Source organism: Balaenoptera physalus (assembly GCF_965194825.1).
Source record: "Balaenoptera physalus genome assembly, chromosome: X".
In the NCBI taxonomy this organism is placed as follows: Eukaryota; Metazoa; Chordata; class Mammalia; order Artiodactyla; family Balaenopteridae; genus Balaenoptera; species Balaenoptera physalus.
This window is the reverse complement of record NC_138903.1, coordinates 58,676,222-58,692,715: the sequence shown is the minus strand read 5'-3', so window position 1 is coordinate 58,692,715 and position 16,494 is coordinate 58,676,222. Positions and strand designations below refer to the sequence as shown.

General features: G+C 37.9%; 1 protein-coding gene across 7 annotated transcripts in view; it reads left to right on the top strand.

Moving 5' to 3' along the window:
* Nucleotides 1-16,494, top strand: part of OPHN1 (oligophrenin 1) — a 630,165-nt gene that overhangs the window by 251,802 nt on the left and 361,869 nt on the right. For 6 of the 7 annotated variants that reach the window (XM_082444939.1, XM_082444938.1, XM_082444940.1 and 3 more), the window contains one exon: nucleotides 6,927-6,998. The exons of the other annotated variant lie outside the window; for it this stretch is intronic. In XM_082444939.1, coding sequence (XP_082301065.1) covers nucleotides 6,927-6,998 — 72 coding nt within the window. The remainder of the gene's footprint in view (nucleotides 1-6,926; nucleotides 6,999-16,494) is intronic. 7 annotated transcript variants of the gene reach the window in all.

The following is a 16,494-nucleotide window of genomic DNA, read 5'->3' as shown; positions in this document are numbered from 1 at the left end:
TCCACATGTAAGTGATATCATATGATATTTGTCTTTCTCTGTCTGACTTAATTCACTTAGTATGATAATCTCTAGGTCCATCCCTGTTGCTGCAAATGGCAATATTGCATTCTTTTTTATGGCTGATTAATATTCCATTATGTGTATGTTTATATATAAATATATGTGTGTGTGTATATATATTGATATCTGTATGTGTGTGTGTATATATATATATATATGTATCACATCTTCATCATCTGTTGATGTGCACTTGGGTTGTTTTCATGTCTTGGCTATTGTAAATAGTGCTTCTGTGAACCTTGGGGTGCATGTATCTTTTCAAATTAAAGTCTTAATTTTTGTCTGGATATATGCACAGGAGTGTGATTGCTGGATCTTATGGTAGCTCTATTTTTAGTTTTTTAAGGAACCTCCATACTGTTTTCCATGGTGACTGCACCAATTTACATTCCCACCAACAGTGTGTGAGGGTTCCCTTTTCTCCACATCCTCTCCAGCATTTATTATTTGTAGACTTTTTAATGATGGCCATTCTGACCAGTGTGAGGTGATACCTCATTGTGGTTTTGATTTGCATTTCTCTAATAATTTGTGATGTTGAGCATCTCTTCTTGTGATTATTGGCCATCTGTATGCCTTTGGAGAAATGTCTATTTAGTTCTTTTCTTCAGTTTTTAATTTTTTTTTTGTATTAAGTTGTATGAGCTGTTTGTATAATTTGGATGTTAACTCCTTGTCGGTCACATTGTTTGCAAATATTTTCTGCTATTCCATAGGTTGTCTTTTCATTTTGCCAGTGGTTTCCTTTGCTGTGCAAAAACTTTTACGTTTCATTAGATCCCATTTGTTTATTTTTGCTTTTATTTCTTTTGCTTTGGGAGATTGATCTACGAAAATATCGCTATGATTCATGTCCGAGAATGTTTTGCCTATGTTCTCATCTGGAAATTTTATGGTGCCATGTCTTATATTTAGGTCTTTAAACCACTTTGTGTTTATTTTTGTATATGGTGTCAGGGAGTGTTCTAATTTAATTGATTTACATAGCTGTCCAGTTTTCCCAACACCACTTGTTGAAGAGACTGTATTTTCTCCATTGTACATTCTTGCATCCTTTGTCATAGATTAAATGACCATATGTCTGTGGATTTATTTCTGGGCTCTCTGTTCTTTTCCATTGATCTATATATCTGCTTTTGTGCCAATACCATGGTGCTTTGATTACTGTAGGTTTGTAATGTTGTCTGAAGTCTGGATGGTTTATACCTCCAGCTTTGTTCTTTTTCCTCAGTTTTGCTTTGGCAATTCTGGGTCTTTTGTGGGTCCATATAAACTTTAGGATTATTTGTTCTAGTTCTGTGGAAAATGTTAAGGGCCAATACCACACTATCTTGATTACTGTAACTTTGTAGTAAGTGTTGAAGTAGGTTATGAACTTCAGAACCTGTTTATCAATATCCACAAAACAAATTGCTTGAATTTTGATTGGAATTGCATTGAATCTATAGATGGGACAAACTGACATCTTAAAAATATTGTCTTACTATTCATGAATATGGGTTATCTCTCCATTTATTTAGACCTTCTTTGATTTCTTTCATCAGAGTTTTATAGTTTCCTCATAATGATCTTATAGATATTTTGTTAGATTTATTCTTAAGTATTTATATTTTTTTGTGAACTCTATTTTAACAGTTGAATAAATAATCTTTTTGTGTGGTCCCTAGACCTGTACCACCAGTGTCACCTGGGAAATTGTTAAAAATGAAGGTCCTTGGCCACACACCAGAGCTGAGACTTAAATGTAGAAGTACCTATGTTGGTCAATATTTATTTTTATTAGGAGCATGTGGGTCAAGTGGAAACAAGGACAACAAAGTGGTCTATCTTCCCTTTCTCTCGTTGGATGACTTTGTATTGGCAGCTCAGTTTTGTTAAACCCATTTATTCCAATAGCAAGAGTTCTTTAATCTGTAATCACTCTTCCTTTTCAACAGGGTGGTACTGTCTTCTCAGAATACTGCTACCGTTTCATCTCAGCTCCTAGAGAGTTAGGATTGAAGGCAGGGCCCTTAAATCTGGGAAATTAGATCTTTAGGTGCTAATAGTGGCTGTGCCACTGACTTATTTGTGACTTCACACTAATCACTTTATTTCTTCTAGTCTCTCTTCCTTTATATGTAGAATGAGAAAAAATTCCCACCTTCCAAGTTTGTTGTAAGTACTCCAAATGATAAAATGAATATGGTAGGGTTTTATAATAGCAAAAAGCTCTGATTATATAAATGTTTCTAGTTATCTTTTGTTGCCCCCAAGATTTGGCTTGTGGAAATTTGACTTGGGAATTTTCTTCATTTAAGAGATTTGCTTCTAATGATAGTTAAGAGAGGCCAATATGGGTAGTTTTCCCAGAGCCTGTTAGATGCCCCACTAGCTAATCCACACTCTACTAAATATTTTCTTCTGTCATAAGAGTTTGTGGACTGCTACCGATGTTGATCTCAAAGGCATTCACCCCTATTTCATTCAGATACCACTAGACATGTCAGCTGTACAACTCTTCAGCCCTAGTTATTTCTTGATCTCTTTTATTTACCCAATTACAAAACTCTAAAATATTGAAGAAGGATTCACCTTTTGAGATGTTTTTCTCACCATACTTGCTGGCTGTTTTCCACAGGACTGACTCATTTTCTTCTGTCTTTAATTATGTTGTGCCCTTTTGTTCCCTCAATTCTTCTGTCATGTCTTGAGTATTGGCTCCCCATTTCCCATTTAATTACAGGAATGCTGTGTAGGTTAGGCTCAATGAAGGCCTTTTACAACATGCCAGGAATCGTTGCTTGACTGCACCTCTCTCATTTCCTGGAACTGTGGTAGAAGGACTCCTGTACCTCAATATGGTAGATGTTAAACAGCTTTTTATCATTGCTATAAAAAGAGGCCCAAAGAAGCTTTAGTAGAACATGAAGGAAGTTCATAGCCCTAGCATGTGACAACTGCAGATGTCTAGTCATTCTCATAAATGAATTTTAAATTGTTGAGGAAACTATGGAGGGAATAAATGAAGAGGAGCATCCCCGCTTTTATTTCTTAAAAAGTACAGTGGGGGAGGTTGTAGTACCTCTGAAAGTGACCTTTAAAAGTCTGGATAACAGACTTTCTGTATGATTAACGATAGGAGACTTGCCTAGATGCCTTTCTAACTCTGAAGGGGACTCTGTTGGCAATGGTAAGGTCTTTCTTTGAGGATTGCCAAGAATGACCTAAAACAGTATACCCTCAATGCCTTCTTTTGGTAATTGGTTAACCATCAAAGATTCCTGAGCAATTCTTCACTACTGGATTGAATGCCATCTCTATTTTAGTAAGTGGCCTATCTAGTTTGGTTTTATTCATTCGGAACCAGATTTTAGATAAACTCACTAATGTGTTTAGAATGTCACTTATGCTGGGGCTTCTACTGTGATATAGTAGGCAGGAGCTTTTGTCCTAGAGAGCTCACAAAATGAATGCAGTGATCAGAAAGGGAATAAAGGCCAAGTTTACTTAAAAGGGCTTTTCTGAGTAATTATTATATTTCTAAGGAGTTTAAAGGTAAAGCTGAATGGGAAAGAAAGAAGAGCCAATCCTCAGTGTGACATTTCCCTACATTTCTAGCTCTATGTTCTGGCAGAAATTAGTATAATAACCAATGAATGTTAAAGAGAGGAAAAGGTTCAGAGTATCTATTTGTGTTGTAGGAGACAGGGAGCAGTATTGCCAATGCGATTAAGGAAAACTCTCGACTCCAATTTAAGTGAACCATGTACTACTTTTCTAGACTGGGACAGGGCCAAACGTAAAAATAGTAGCCTTATGAACACTGTGAGAAGTTACTGGCACACTTACTTATGCAAGAAAATCCCCCGCGGAACATGAAAAACTGGCACCTGTATCATCCTTGGGGTGCCTGCATATGCAAGGGCTCAGCTGAATATCCATACAGAGGCTTGACACATATTACTCTCTTTAGAAGTGGCATGTTCACTTCTTATTCAAAGACAAACTTCCTCAATGTTTCCCAATTGGCTACTTTTGTGTTATCTTTGTGAAACTGGAAATAGTTTTTCTAATTATCTATTGCTACATAACACCCTATTCCAAAACGTGGTGACTTAAACTAAAACTATTTAATTTTATCTCATGGTTTTATGGGTCAGGAATTCATGCAGGGGTCAGCTCAGAGATTCTTCTGCTCTATGTGGTGGTATTCACCTTGGAGGTGGGGTGATATGGAGAGTCCAAAATAGCTTCACTCACATATCTGGCACCTTAGTGAGATGACTGGAAGGCTGGGCTCAGCGGGTCTTTTGACGAGAATGTCTACATTTGGCCTCTCTAGCTTGGTAGTCCCAGGGTAGTCCAACTTTTTACATTGTGGTTCAGGGCTCATGGGGAGTGTTCTAAGGGAACCAGATGGAAGTTACTGGCCTTTTATGACCTAGCCTGGGATGTCATGTAGTATCCCTTCTGCTGTACTGTGTTTGTTCAAAGCAGTAACAAACCCACTCATATTCAAGGTAGAGGGGATGGAGACCTTCCTTCTCAATGTGAGGAGTATCATAGAATTTGTGGCCATGTTTTAAAACTTCCACAATAGTAAAGAAGAAAAAGTATTCCCTGTATGTAATCTATGACACCAATAACTTAGTTTATTTCCAGGTGGGTACACAAAGTTGATATCACATAATTCACAATCCATGGAAATGTAGAGTGTATTGGGCAAAGGAGACAGGCTGGTACTTCTAGTAAGATAATTATTGTCTTCAATCAAGGATAGTCACTGGTGTCTATTTTTGACATCATGGAGCTTTGATTGGATGAGAGTTTGCCCATTTAGTTGAACGTTGAATCATACCTGGATAGAAAATAAGTGGTCCAAAGTGCCTGTAGGACTTGGATACAATATGTATTAATGCCTCAATTTGTGTTGCTTTTTGTTGGTAGTTTAAAAATTGCTTCTTACTCTGGAGAATACAGAACTGGTCAAAACTGGCTTTCTACTCTCTATTCTATTTTTGTTATAAAGACATATCTTGTCTTACTGACACTTTGTCTCATCTGATAACGAAGCCAGTCCCTCATTTTCTTGTCTTGTAATGGATCCAAATTAAAGTGCAGCTAATTTGCACCTCTGAAGAAACAAACCCCACTTGTTGCGTTGGATAGATGAAATCTCCCAAGAGGTTTACATGAAGACAAAGCTTTGTATATCTCTACCTGTCCACTGTGCAAGGGATTCAATTTGGATATGATATTTTTATTTTTCCAACACCATATTAATGCCAGTATTTTTAGTACCTGGACAGGCTGTTCCTGTCAGGTTCTGAACTTACAGTTAGGTTGTTAGAAGGCCTGGTCCAGTATTCTCTGTGATGCTGTAATACACTCCTAGTTCTGAGGGAAATGTTCTGGTTTTATGACACATCAGGGCAGGGCTGGAAACAATTTATACTGGGATTTTTCCTGATGCTATTCCTGCTAACTCATTTGCCTCCCATGAAATGATTTGCTCTTGGTGCAATTGGACTTTTCATGTATTTTCCATTCCCTTTCTCTTCTCTTTTCCACATATACTTCAGGCTTCCTGTGTCTGTTTCTGGGCATGACCCTGGATATTTATCGATTAAAAACTCAGATCAGACTACCAGTAAAGTTACAGAGAAATGCCCCTAATGTTTCTTCTTTCATTTCCTCTCACAGCATTTGATTATTTTTTTAGGAGAAAAAGTTTATTTTTTCAAATTAAAACTTGATTCCACACCTCTCCAACTTTGGTATTAATATTATCTCTGATTTTCACAGATTTTGATTTCCATGTACAGTTATATTAATTCCCAGATACATCATAAACATTGAAAGATTTGAAAGCATCAACTTAATCCCAATTTACCATTATATGTTTAATGACAGAATAAAGTTTTGGTGAGTAGTTAAGGAAATGAATCCAAATGTCTAATTATACCAATAGCTCCAACTTAAAACAAATTAAACAAAAAGCTAGAACAGTGCTTTTAAAACTTGAGTGTACACACAAATTACCTAGGGCCCTTGTTAAAATAAGGATTCTTATTTGATAGGTCTGGGGTGGAGGCTGAGATTCTGCATTTCTAACAAGATCCCAGGTGATGCTGCTGCTGCTGGTTAGTGGGCCATATTTTGAGTAGCAAGGACCCAGAAGATTTTTTGAAACCCTTGTTAATTTAAGCGAAATGTTCACTTTAACATTTCTTCATAAACCAGTTTGCATAAAGCTAGGTCAGTTACTCAACTGCTCCAGGGTTAGGGAGTAATTCCCTCATTAAATCCAAGATGTCATTGATTGTTAGATGAGTCATTATTTTATGTGCTGCTAAGAAGGGAAAACACTGACAATCTATGATGCATGGTGATTTCAGAAATGTTAAAATATGAATCTTAGAATTCAAGAGATCGGGTGGTTTCTCTGACTCCTTCCCAGTTTCCACAATGAGTGTTTACTCTGTGCTAGGTACTTTGTCTACAAGATAGGTGCTGTGATGATCCTATTTGACAAAGGTTTGGAGTGGCAAATTACTTTAAGTGGCACAGCTGGAATTTGAACCCCGGTTTCTATGACTGGAGAACCCACACTCATCTTCTCCCCCACAGGAAAGGCTCTTGTCCTTGAGAAAAATGCTCCCCTGTGCTGTCTCCCATGGTATTCACTTAAGGTAATTGTCAAAGCATTTGTTTTTAAAAGACCAATATGGGAAAAACAGTAACAAAACCCAACAAACCAGCAAACTAGTTAACATTTTGCAGGATGGTGTATTACAAGGAAATACCCTACTAACGATGAATGTTGAATCTGAACCTTGCTAATCTACAAGTTATTTTGCGTGTTCTTTCTTTTTCTCTAGGTACACAATGCTAGTGATTTGCTGATCAAACCCCTGGAAAATTTCCGGAAGGAACAAATAGGCTTCACAAAGGTACATTTTCTCTACATGTATAAGATATTTTTTTATAGCAGTTGAGTAGTTGTTTGGGCTACCACCCTTCACTCTTCAGGGGTGAGGAGGATTCGTCTCTATAGGAAAACTCATTATCAAAAAAAGTGAGACAATCTGGATTTGGCTCCTGACTGTGCTTCCAACTAGCTCTGTAACTGTGGACAAGACACTTCTTTTGGAGCTTCAGTTTCTCCATATGGAAAATGGGGAGCTTGATAAATAGCTATTATTTAAAGCTGACTTATCATGTGATGAGCCCCGGGCTAGGTGTTTTACATTCATTCTCTAATCACAACAACCCTGTGAGGTTCTGGTATTAACCGCATTTTACAAATCACGCAACTGAGGTTTGAACAAGATAAAGAACATGATCAAAGTTATAGCTATATAGTTAGGAATTAACAGTTGACAAGATTTAAACCTGAGGATCTATTTAGCTTCAAATCCCACATTCTTTCCATTAAACTATTCTGTCTAGATCTATGCTGTCCAATATGGTAGACACAAGCTATATAAAGAAAATAAAATTAACAACTCAGTTTCTCAGTCATGCTAGTCACATTTCAAATGCTCAGTGAGTCACATGTGGCTAGTGGCTACTGTATTGGACAGGGCAGCATTGTACCAGATAATGTCAGATTCCCATGGATCTCTCTGATTCCCCAGTGTCTCATGAAGGGGTATGAATAATTGTTAAGTTTATTCTTTACATCTAGGTGTAGGCCTATCTTGTGAGCTCCAATATGTATGTAACATGTGACCAAGACAGCCTACCAGAACTAAATGTAGATTCTTGACCAAGCATCTGGCCCTTTTAGGACTAAGAACACACTGCACAGTGGTTATCATATGGAATACCTTGACAAGCATTTTGGATGAGGCTATGAAAGTAGCAAGTTATGAGAAGAAAGAGCAGACTAGTGGACGTGCTTTCCATTGCCTGGTATCATCAGTCAGGTTGACATGGCATTATGTGAGTAACTGGCATTCAAGCAAAGTGAGTTCTCTGGATAGGCCAGCAATTCTGGATTCCACTCAGTTCATCATTAAATACTTAATTGGGAAAATGTATAATTGAAGGAAAAAAGAGCCTTTAAAATCACAAGTGTGGTATGAAAATAATTAGCTACTTGTTAAGTGACATGACAGTTGTTAACATAACACTGATTAAGGGGATGAAGAAGGACAGATGATGGGAAAACCCTTACATCTGGTTTTCTTTCATTCCCGGTGAGAATAGGAAGAATGAAAGTAAGAATATGCTTCAGTGGTTGACTTCATGTCATCTAAGGGAAAGGAAAAAAATTTCTGTTATGTAATTCCTATGTCCCATGCCTGGGCTGGGGATTTTACATATTCAGTCTTCCTTAATTCTTACAGTAAACCTGTGAGGTAGGATGTATATTATTCACTATCCCAATGAAGAAACTGAGCCTCAGAAAGGTGAAATTCCTATTAGTCTTTTTTTTTTAAAGTGGCTACATACAATATAATATTCCATTAAATAGCTGTGCCATAACCCATTAATGCATTTCTCAATTGTTGGTCATTTAGGTTTTTTCTGTCTTTTTTTTTTACTATCATAAAAAAACATTGTAGCGAACATCCTTTTACATACAGATTTCCAAACTTGTCTAATCATCTCCTTAAGATACATTCCTGAAGTGATATTGATGGATCATATGAATGTTTCTATTTGTTTTTTCAAAATGCACCGTTTAAAAAAAAATTTTTATACAGCAGGTTCTTATTAGCTATTTCATACATGTTAGTGTATATATGTCAATCCCAATCTCCCAATTCATCCCCCCACATTCCCCCCTTGGTTTCCATACGTTTGTTCTCTACATCTGTGTCTCTATTTCTGCCTTGCAGTGCAGTTCATCTGTACCATTTTTCTAGATTCCATATATATGTGTTAATGTACGATATTTGTTTTTCTCTTTCTGAATTGCTTCACTCTGTATGACAGTCTCTAGCTCCATCCACGTCTCTACAAATGACCCAGTTTCGTTCCTATTTGTGGCTGAGTAATATTCCATTGTATATATTTACCACAACTTCTTTATCCATTCGTCTGTCAATGGGCATTTAGGTTGCTTCCATGACCTGGCTATTGTAAATAGTGCTGCAATGAACAATGAACATGTGTGTTTTTGAATTGTGGTTTTCTCGGGGTATATGCCCAGTAGTGGAATTGCTGGGTCATATGGTAATTCTATATTTAGATTTTTAAGGAACCTCCATACTGTTCTCCATAGGGGCTGTATCAATTTACTTTCCCACCAACAATGCAAGAGGGTTCCCTTTTCTTCACACCCTCTCCAGCATTCGTTGTTTATATATTTTCTGATGATGCCTATTCTAACTGGTGTGAGGTGATACCTCATTGTAATTTTGATTTTCATTTCTCTAATAATTAGTGATGTTGAGCAGCTTTTCACGTGCCTCTTGGCCATCTGTATGTTTTCTTTGGACAAATGTCTAGATCTCCTATCCATTTTTTGATTGGGTTGTATGTTTCTTTAATATTGAGCTGCATGAGCTGTTTATATATTTTGGAGATTAATCCTTTGTCTGTTGATTCATTTGCAAATATTATCTCCCATTCTGAAGGTTGTCTTTTTGCCTTGTTTATAGTTTCCTTTGCTGTGCAAAAGCTTTTAAGTTTCATTAGGTCCCATTTGTTTATATTTGTTTTTATTTCCATTACTCCAGGAGGTGGGTCAAAAAAGATCTTGCTGTGATTTATGTCCAACAGTGTTCTTTCTATGTTTTCCTCTATGAGTTTTAAAGTGTCCGGTCTTATATTTAGGTCGTTAATCCATTTTGAGTTTATTTTTGTTTATGGTGTTGGGGAGTGTTCTGACTTAATTCTTTTCCATGTAGCTGTCCATTTTCCCAGCAACAGTTATTGAAGAAACTGTCTTTTCTCCATTGTATATACTTGCCACCTTTGTCATAGATTAATTGACCATAGGTTTGTGGGTTTATCTCTACGCTTTCTATCCTGTTCCATTGATCTATATTTCTATGTGTGTGCCAGTACCATATTGTCTTTATTACTGTAGCTTTGTAGTATAGTCTGAGGTCAGGGAGCCTGATTCCTCCACCTCCATTTTTTTCCCTAAAGCTTGCTTTGGCTATTTGGGGTCTTTTGTGTCTCCATACAAATTTTAAGATTTTTTGTTCTAGTTCTGTAAAAAATGGCATTGATAATTTGTTAGGGATTGCATTGAATCTGGAGATTGCTTTGGGTAGTATAGTCATTTCTCAATATTGATTCTTCCAATCCAAGAACATGGTATTCCTCTCCATCTGTTTGTGTCATCTTTGATTTCTTTCATCAGTATCATATAGTTTTCTGAGTACAGGTCTTTTACCTCTTTAGGTAGGTTTATTACTAGGTATTTTATTCTTTTTGTTGCAATGGTGAATGGGATTGTTTCCTTAATGTCTCTTTCTGACCTTTTGTTGTTAGTGTATAGGAATGAAAGAGATTTCTGTGTATTAATTTTGTATCCTGCAACTTTACCAAATTCACTGATTAGCTCTAGTAGTTTTCTGGTGGCATCTTTAGGATTCTTTATGTATAGTGTCATGTCATCTGCAGTGACAGTTTTACTTCTTCTTTTCCAATTTGGATTCCTTTTATTTATCTTTTTTCTCTGACTGCTGTGGCTAAGACTTCCAAAACTATGTTGAATAATAGTGGCAAGAGTGGATATCCTTGTCTTGTTCCTGATCTTAGAGGAAACACCTTCAGTGTTTCAACGTTGAGAATGATACTTGCTGTGGGTTTGTCGTATATGGCCTTTATTATGTTGAGGTAGGTTTCCTTTTTGCCCACTTTCTGGAGAGCTTTTATCATAAATGGGTGTTGAATCTTTTCAAAAGTTTTTTCTGCATCTATTGAGATTATCATATGGTTTTTATACTTCAATTTGTTATTATGGTGTATCACATTGATTGATTAACGTATACTGAAGAATTCTTGCATCCCTGGGATAAATCCCAATTGAAATTGGTGTATGGCCATTTTAAAGTGTTGTTGGATTCTGTTTGCTAGTATTTTGTTGAGGATTTTTGCATCTATATTCATCAGTGATACTGGTCTGTAATTTTGTTTTTTTGCAGTATCTCTGTCTGGTTTTGGTATGAGGGGGATGGTGGCCTCGTAGAATCAGTTTGGGAGTGTTCCTTCCTCTGCAATTTTTTGGACGAGTTTGAGAAGGGTGGGTGTTATCTCTTCTCTAAATGTTTGATAGAATTCACCTGTGAAGCCATCTGGTCCTGGACTTTTGTTTGTTGGAAGAGTTTTAATCACAGTTTCATTTTCATTACTTGTGATGGGTCCGTTCATATTTTCTGTTTCTTCCTGGTTCAGTCTTGGAAGGTTATACCCTTCTAAAAATTTGTCCATTTCTTCCAGGTTGTCCATTTTATTGGCATAGAGTTGCTTGTAGTAGTCTCTTAGGATGCTTTGTATTTCTGCGGTGTCTGTTGTAACTTCTCCTTTTTCATTTCTATTTTATTGATTTGAGTCCTCTCCCTCTTTTTGTTGATGAGTCTGGCTAATGGTTTATCAATTTTGTTTATCTTCTGAAAGAGCCAGCTTTTAGTTTCATTGTTCTTTGCTATTGTTTTATTTGTTTCTCTTTCATTTATTTCTGCTCTGGTCTTTATGATTTCTTTCCTTCTGCTAACTTTGGGTTTTGTTTGTTCTTCTTTCTCTAGTTCCTTTTGATGTAAGGTTAGATTGTTTGAGTTTTTTTTTCTTTGTTTCTTGAGGTAGGATTGTATTTGCTATCAGCTTCCCTCTTAGAACTGCTTTTGCTGCATCCCATAGGTTTTGGATCGTCGTGTTTTCATTGCCCTTTGTCTCTAGGTATTTTTTGATTTCTTCAGTGATCTCTTGGTTATTTAGTAACATATTGTTTAGCCTCTATGTGTTTGTGTTTTTTACGTTTTTTTCCCTGTGATTGATTTCTAATCTCATAGAGTTGCGGTCGGAAAAGATACCTGATACAATTTCAATTTTCTTAAATTTACCGAGGCTTGATTAGTGACCCAAGATGTGATCAATCCTGGATAAGGTTCTTCTATGTGCACCTGAGAAGAAAGTGTAATCTGCTGTTTTCAGATGGAATGTCCTATAAGTATCAATTAAATCATCTGGTCTATTTTGTAATTTAAAGCCTGTGTTTCCTTATTAATTTTCTTTCTGGATGATCTGTCCTTTGGTGTAAGTGAGGTGTTAAAGTCCCCTAGTATTCCTGTGCTACTCTCGATTTCCTCTTTCATAGCTGTTAGCATTTGCCTTATGTATTGAGGTGCTCCTATGTTAGGTGCATATATATTTGTAATTGTTATATCTTCTTCTTGGATTGATCCCTTGATCATTATGTAGTGTCCTTCCTTGTCTCGTAACGTTCTTTATTTTAAAGTCTCTTTTATCTGGTATGAGTATTGCTATTCCAGCTTTCTTGTGATATCCATTTGCACAGAATTTTTTTCCATCCCCTCACTTTCTGTCTGTATGTGTCCCTAGGTCTGAAGTGGGTCTCTTGTAGACAGCATATATACGGGTCTTGTTTTTGTATCCATTCAGCCAGTCTATGTCTTTTGGTTGGCACATTTAATCCACTTACATTTAAGGTAATTTTCGATATGTATGTTCCTATTGCCTTTTTGTTAATTGTTTTGGGTTTGTTTTGTAGGTCCTTTTCTTCTCTTGTGTTTCCCACTTAGAGAAGTTCCTTTAGCATTTGTTGTAGAGCTGGTTTGGTGGTGCTGAATTCTCTTAGCTTTTGCTTGTCTGTAAAGCTTTTGATTCCTCTGTCGAATCTGAATGAGATCCTTGCCAGGTAGAATAATCTTAGCTGTCGGTTCTTCCCTTTCATCACTTTAAATATATCATGCCATTCCCTTCTGGCTTTTAGAGTTTCTGCTGAGAAATGAACTGTTAACCTTATGGGAGTTCCCTTGTATATTATTTGTCATTTTTCCCTTGTTGCTTTCAATAATTTTTCTTTGTCAAGTTTTGTCAATTTGATTACTATGTTTCTCGGTGTGTTTCTCTTTGGGTTTTTCCTGTCTGGGACTCTCTACGTTTCCTGGACTTGGGTGGCTTTTTCCTTTCCTATGTTAGGGAAGTTTTGAATTATAATGTCTTCAAATATTTTCTCGAGTCCTTTCTCCCTCTCTTCTCCTTCTGGGGCCCCTATAATGCGAATGTTGGTGTGTTTAATGTTGTCCCAGTGGTCTCTTAGGCTGTCTTCACTTATTTTCATTCTTTTTTCTTTATTCTATTCCACAGCATGAATTCCACCATTCTGTCTTCCAGGTCACTTATCCATTCTTCTGCTTCCGTTATTCTGCTATGGATTCCTTCTAGTCTATTTTTCTTTTCAGTTACTGTATTGTTCGTCTCTGTTTGTTTGTTCTTTACTTCTTCTAGGTCTTTTTAAAACATTTCTTGCATCTTCTTGATCTTTGCCTCCATTCTTTTTTCGAGGTCCTGGATCATCTTCACTCTCATTATTCTGAATTCTTTTTCTGGAAGGTTGCCTATCTCCACTTCATTTAGTTGTTTTTCTGGGATTTTATCATGTTCCTTCATCTGGTACATAGCCCTCTGCCTTTTCATTTTGTGTATCTTTCTGTGAATGTGGTTTTCGTTCCACAGGCTGCAGGATTGTAGTTCTTCTTGCCTCTGCTGTCTGCCCTCTGGTAGATGAGGCTATTTAAGAGGCTTGTGCAAGCTTCCTGATGGGAGGGCCTCGTGGTGGGTAGAGCTGGGTGTTACTCTGGTGGGCCGAGCTCAGTAAAACTTTAATCTACTTGTCTGCTTATGGGTGGGACTGGTTTCCCTCCCTGTTAGTTTTTTGGCCTGAGGCAGCCCAGCACTGGAGGCTACAGGCTCCCTGGTGGGGCCATTGGCAGACTCGGTGAGGGCTCATGCCAAGGAGCACCCCCAGAACCCCTGTTGCCAGTGTTCCGTCCCTGTGGTGAACCACAGCCATCCCCCGCCTCTGCAGGAGAACCCACAACACTAGCAGGTTGTTCTGGTTCAGTCTCCTGCTTCTTCCCTCTGGGTCCTGATGCGTACACTACTTTGTGTGTGCCCTCCAAGAGTTGAGTCTCTGTTTCCCCCAGTCCTGTTAAAATCCTGCAGTCTAATCCCACTAGCCTTCAAAGTCTGATTCTCTGGGAATTCCTCCTCCTGTTGCCTGACCCCCAGGTTGGCAAGGCTGATGTGGGGCTCAGAACCTTCACTCCAGTGGGTGGACTTCTGTGGTATAATTGTTCTCTGGTTTGTGAGTCACCCACCCAGTGGTTATGGGATTTGATTTTCTTGTGACTGTGCCCCTCCTACCATCTTATTGTGGCTTCTCCTTTGTCTTTGCACATGGGGAATCTTTTTTGATGAGTTCCAGTGTCTTCCTGTCAATGATTGTGCAGCAGTTAGTTGTGATTCCAGTGCTCTTCCAAGAGGGAGTGAGCGCCTGTCCTTCTACTCTGCCATCTTGAAGCAATCCCATCTTCCTATCAGTCTTTTTTCCTACTTCTCTAACAGTGGGACCACCCTGCACACCTATAAGGAAGGTAAACAGCTCAGTGTGAGAGTAGTTTTCAAGAAACTGTCTAGAATTCTCCCAGTAGTGAAATTTAAGGTAGTAGAAACAGCACTGAGCTAAGTACTAGAAACTGTAGCTTAGCTTCCAGTCTACCACTGTATGTTATCAATTTATGGCCTCTTAGCTCCAACCCTCTTCAATACCTGTTCTGTTAAAATGGACAGAAATCCTTTAAGCATCTCTCCTTTACTATAAGCAAGATATTAAGCATTCTCGGTAGAGGGTGCTGGAGGGATATTGCAGGAGGAGGGATTGTCCTGTAGTTTCTAGCTGCTGCATAGGGTGGGTTGGTAGAGAGGGAGTGAGATATCCTGTGGGGCTCTGATCCAGGCATATACCCACAGTACAGGGTCCCTCAATGACCTTGAAACCTCCACCTGGCCTGGTGATAACCTTTCTATAGGTCTTTCAGTATATGTCTTTCCCTCAAGGCCTTTCCACTCATGCTATCCTCGAGCTTCCTTCTGTAGGACCAGCACATAGCCTACCTGCTGACTGAAGGTTTATAACAGAGGTGCTGCTCTCCACTTCCTCTGCCAGCCCCCATTACCGCCTGCTTGTGCTCTGGAAGGTTCCTACTGGCCCTATGAATCTTTCCTGAAACCTAGAGTGTTCCCATCCTCTCTGTCTGCTTCACTGGTTGCTGATTCTCTGCCTCCCACCCACACTCTGAACTTGCCTCCTGCTTACTTAGTGACTGTGGACTACCAGGCCAAAACAGCAAACTTCTCTGCTGTTCAGTGGCTTCGATTATACCTCTTCCAGTGAGATCTGAACCCCTTCCAAATTTGTCCTTCTTTGAGTACCTTACTTCAGCCTTAGGGTACCATATATAGTTTCCTTATATTTTATGGTTAGTTTATTTTAGTTTAATAAGTTTGTAGCTCAGTAATTCTTTGTACTGGTTTCTACCTCTTGACTAGGCCTAGACTGATGCCCCCAGACTGATACACTGCTGCTAGCTGGCTCTGTGATTTTACTGGTATGTGCTTTATTAGGTCCTTACAAATATAATTATATGTTCTCATTTGAAGCCCCGGATAACCCTGTAAAGTACAGGTTATTATCCCTTGTTTAGAGATGAGGAAACTAAGGTTCAGTGACCTGTGGCGTCTAAGGTCACTCAACAAGGAAGTGGCAGAGCTTGGATATGAATTCAGTTCTCCTGGTTGTAAGTCTATGTCTCCTTTCAGTGTATGAGAGATATCACTTCTCCCTGGGCCTCAGTTTTCTCATATGTACAATAAGAACAATGGACAAATAACTCATAATCTAATATTCTGTTTGAGATTCTAAAGGTAATTAAATGTGCATCTATTGAGATGTACAAATTAGCTAGTCAGAATTTGGTGTGCCATAAATGTAAAATACACAGTCCATTTTTAAAAATAAAATTTTATTGGAGTATAGTTAATTTACAATGCTGTGTTACTTTCTGCTATATAGTGAAATGAATCAGTTATACATATACATATATCCACTCTTTTTTAGATTCTTTTCCCATATGGCTCATTACAGAGTATTGAGTAGAGTTTCCTGTGCTATACAGTACACCCTTATTCGTTATCTATTTTATGTATAGTAGCGTGCATATGTCAATCTCAATCTCCTAATTTGTCCCTCTCCCTCTTTCACCGGTGATAACCCTATGACTGTTTTCTACATCTGTAACTCTATTTCTGTTTTGTAAAAAAGTTCATTTGTACCATTTTTTTAAAATTCCACATATAAGAAATATCATATGATATTTGTCCTTCTCTGTCTGACTTACTTCACTCAATATGACAGTCTCTGGGTCCATCCATGTTGCTGCAAATGTCATTATTTTGTTTTTT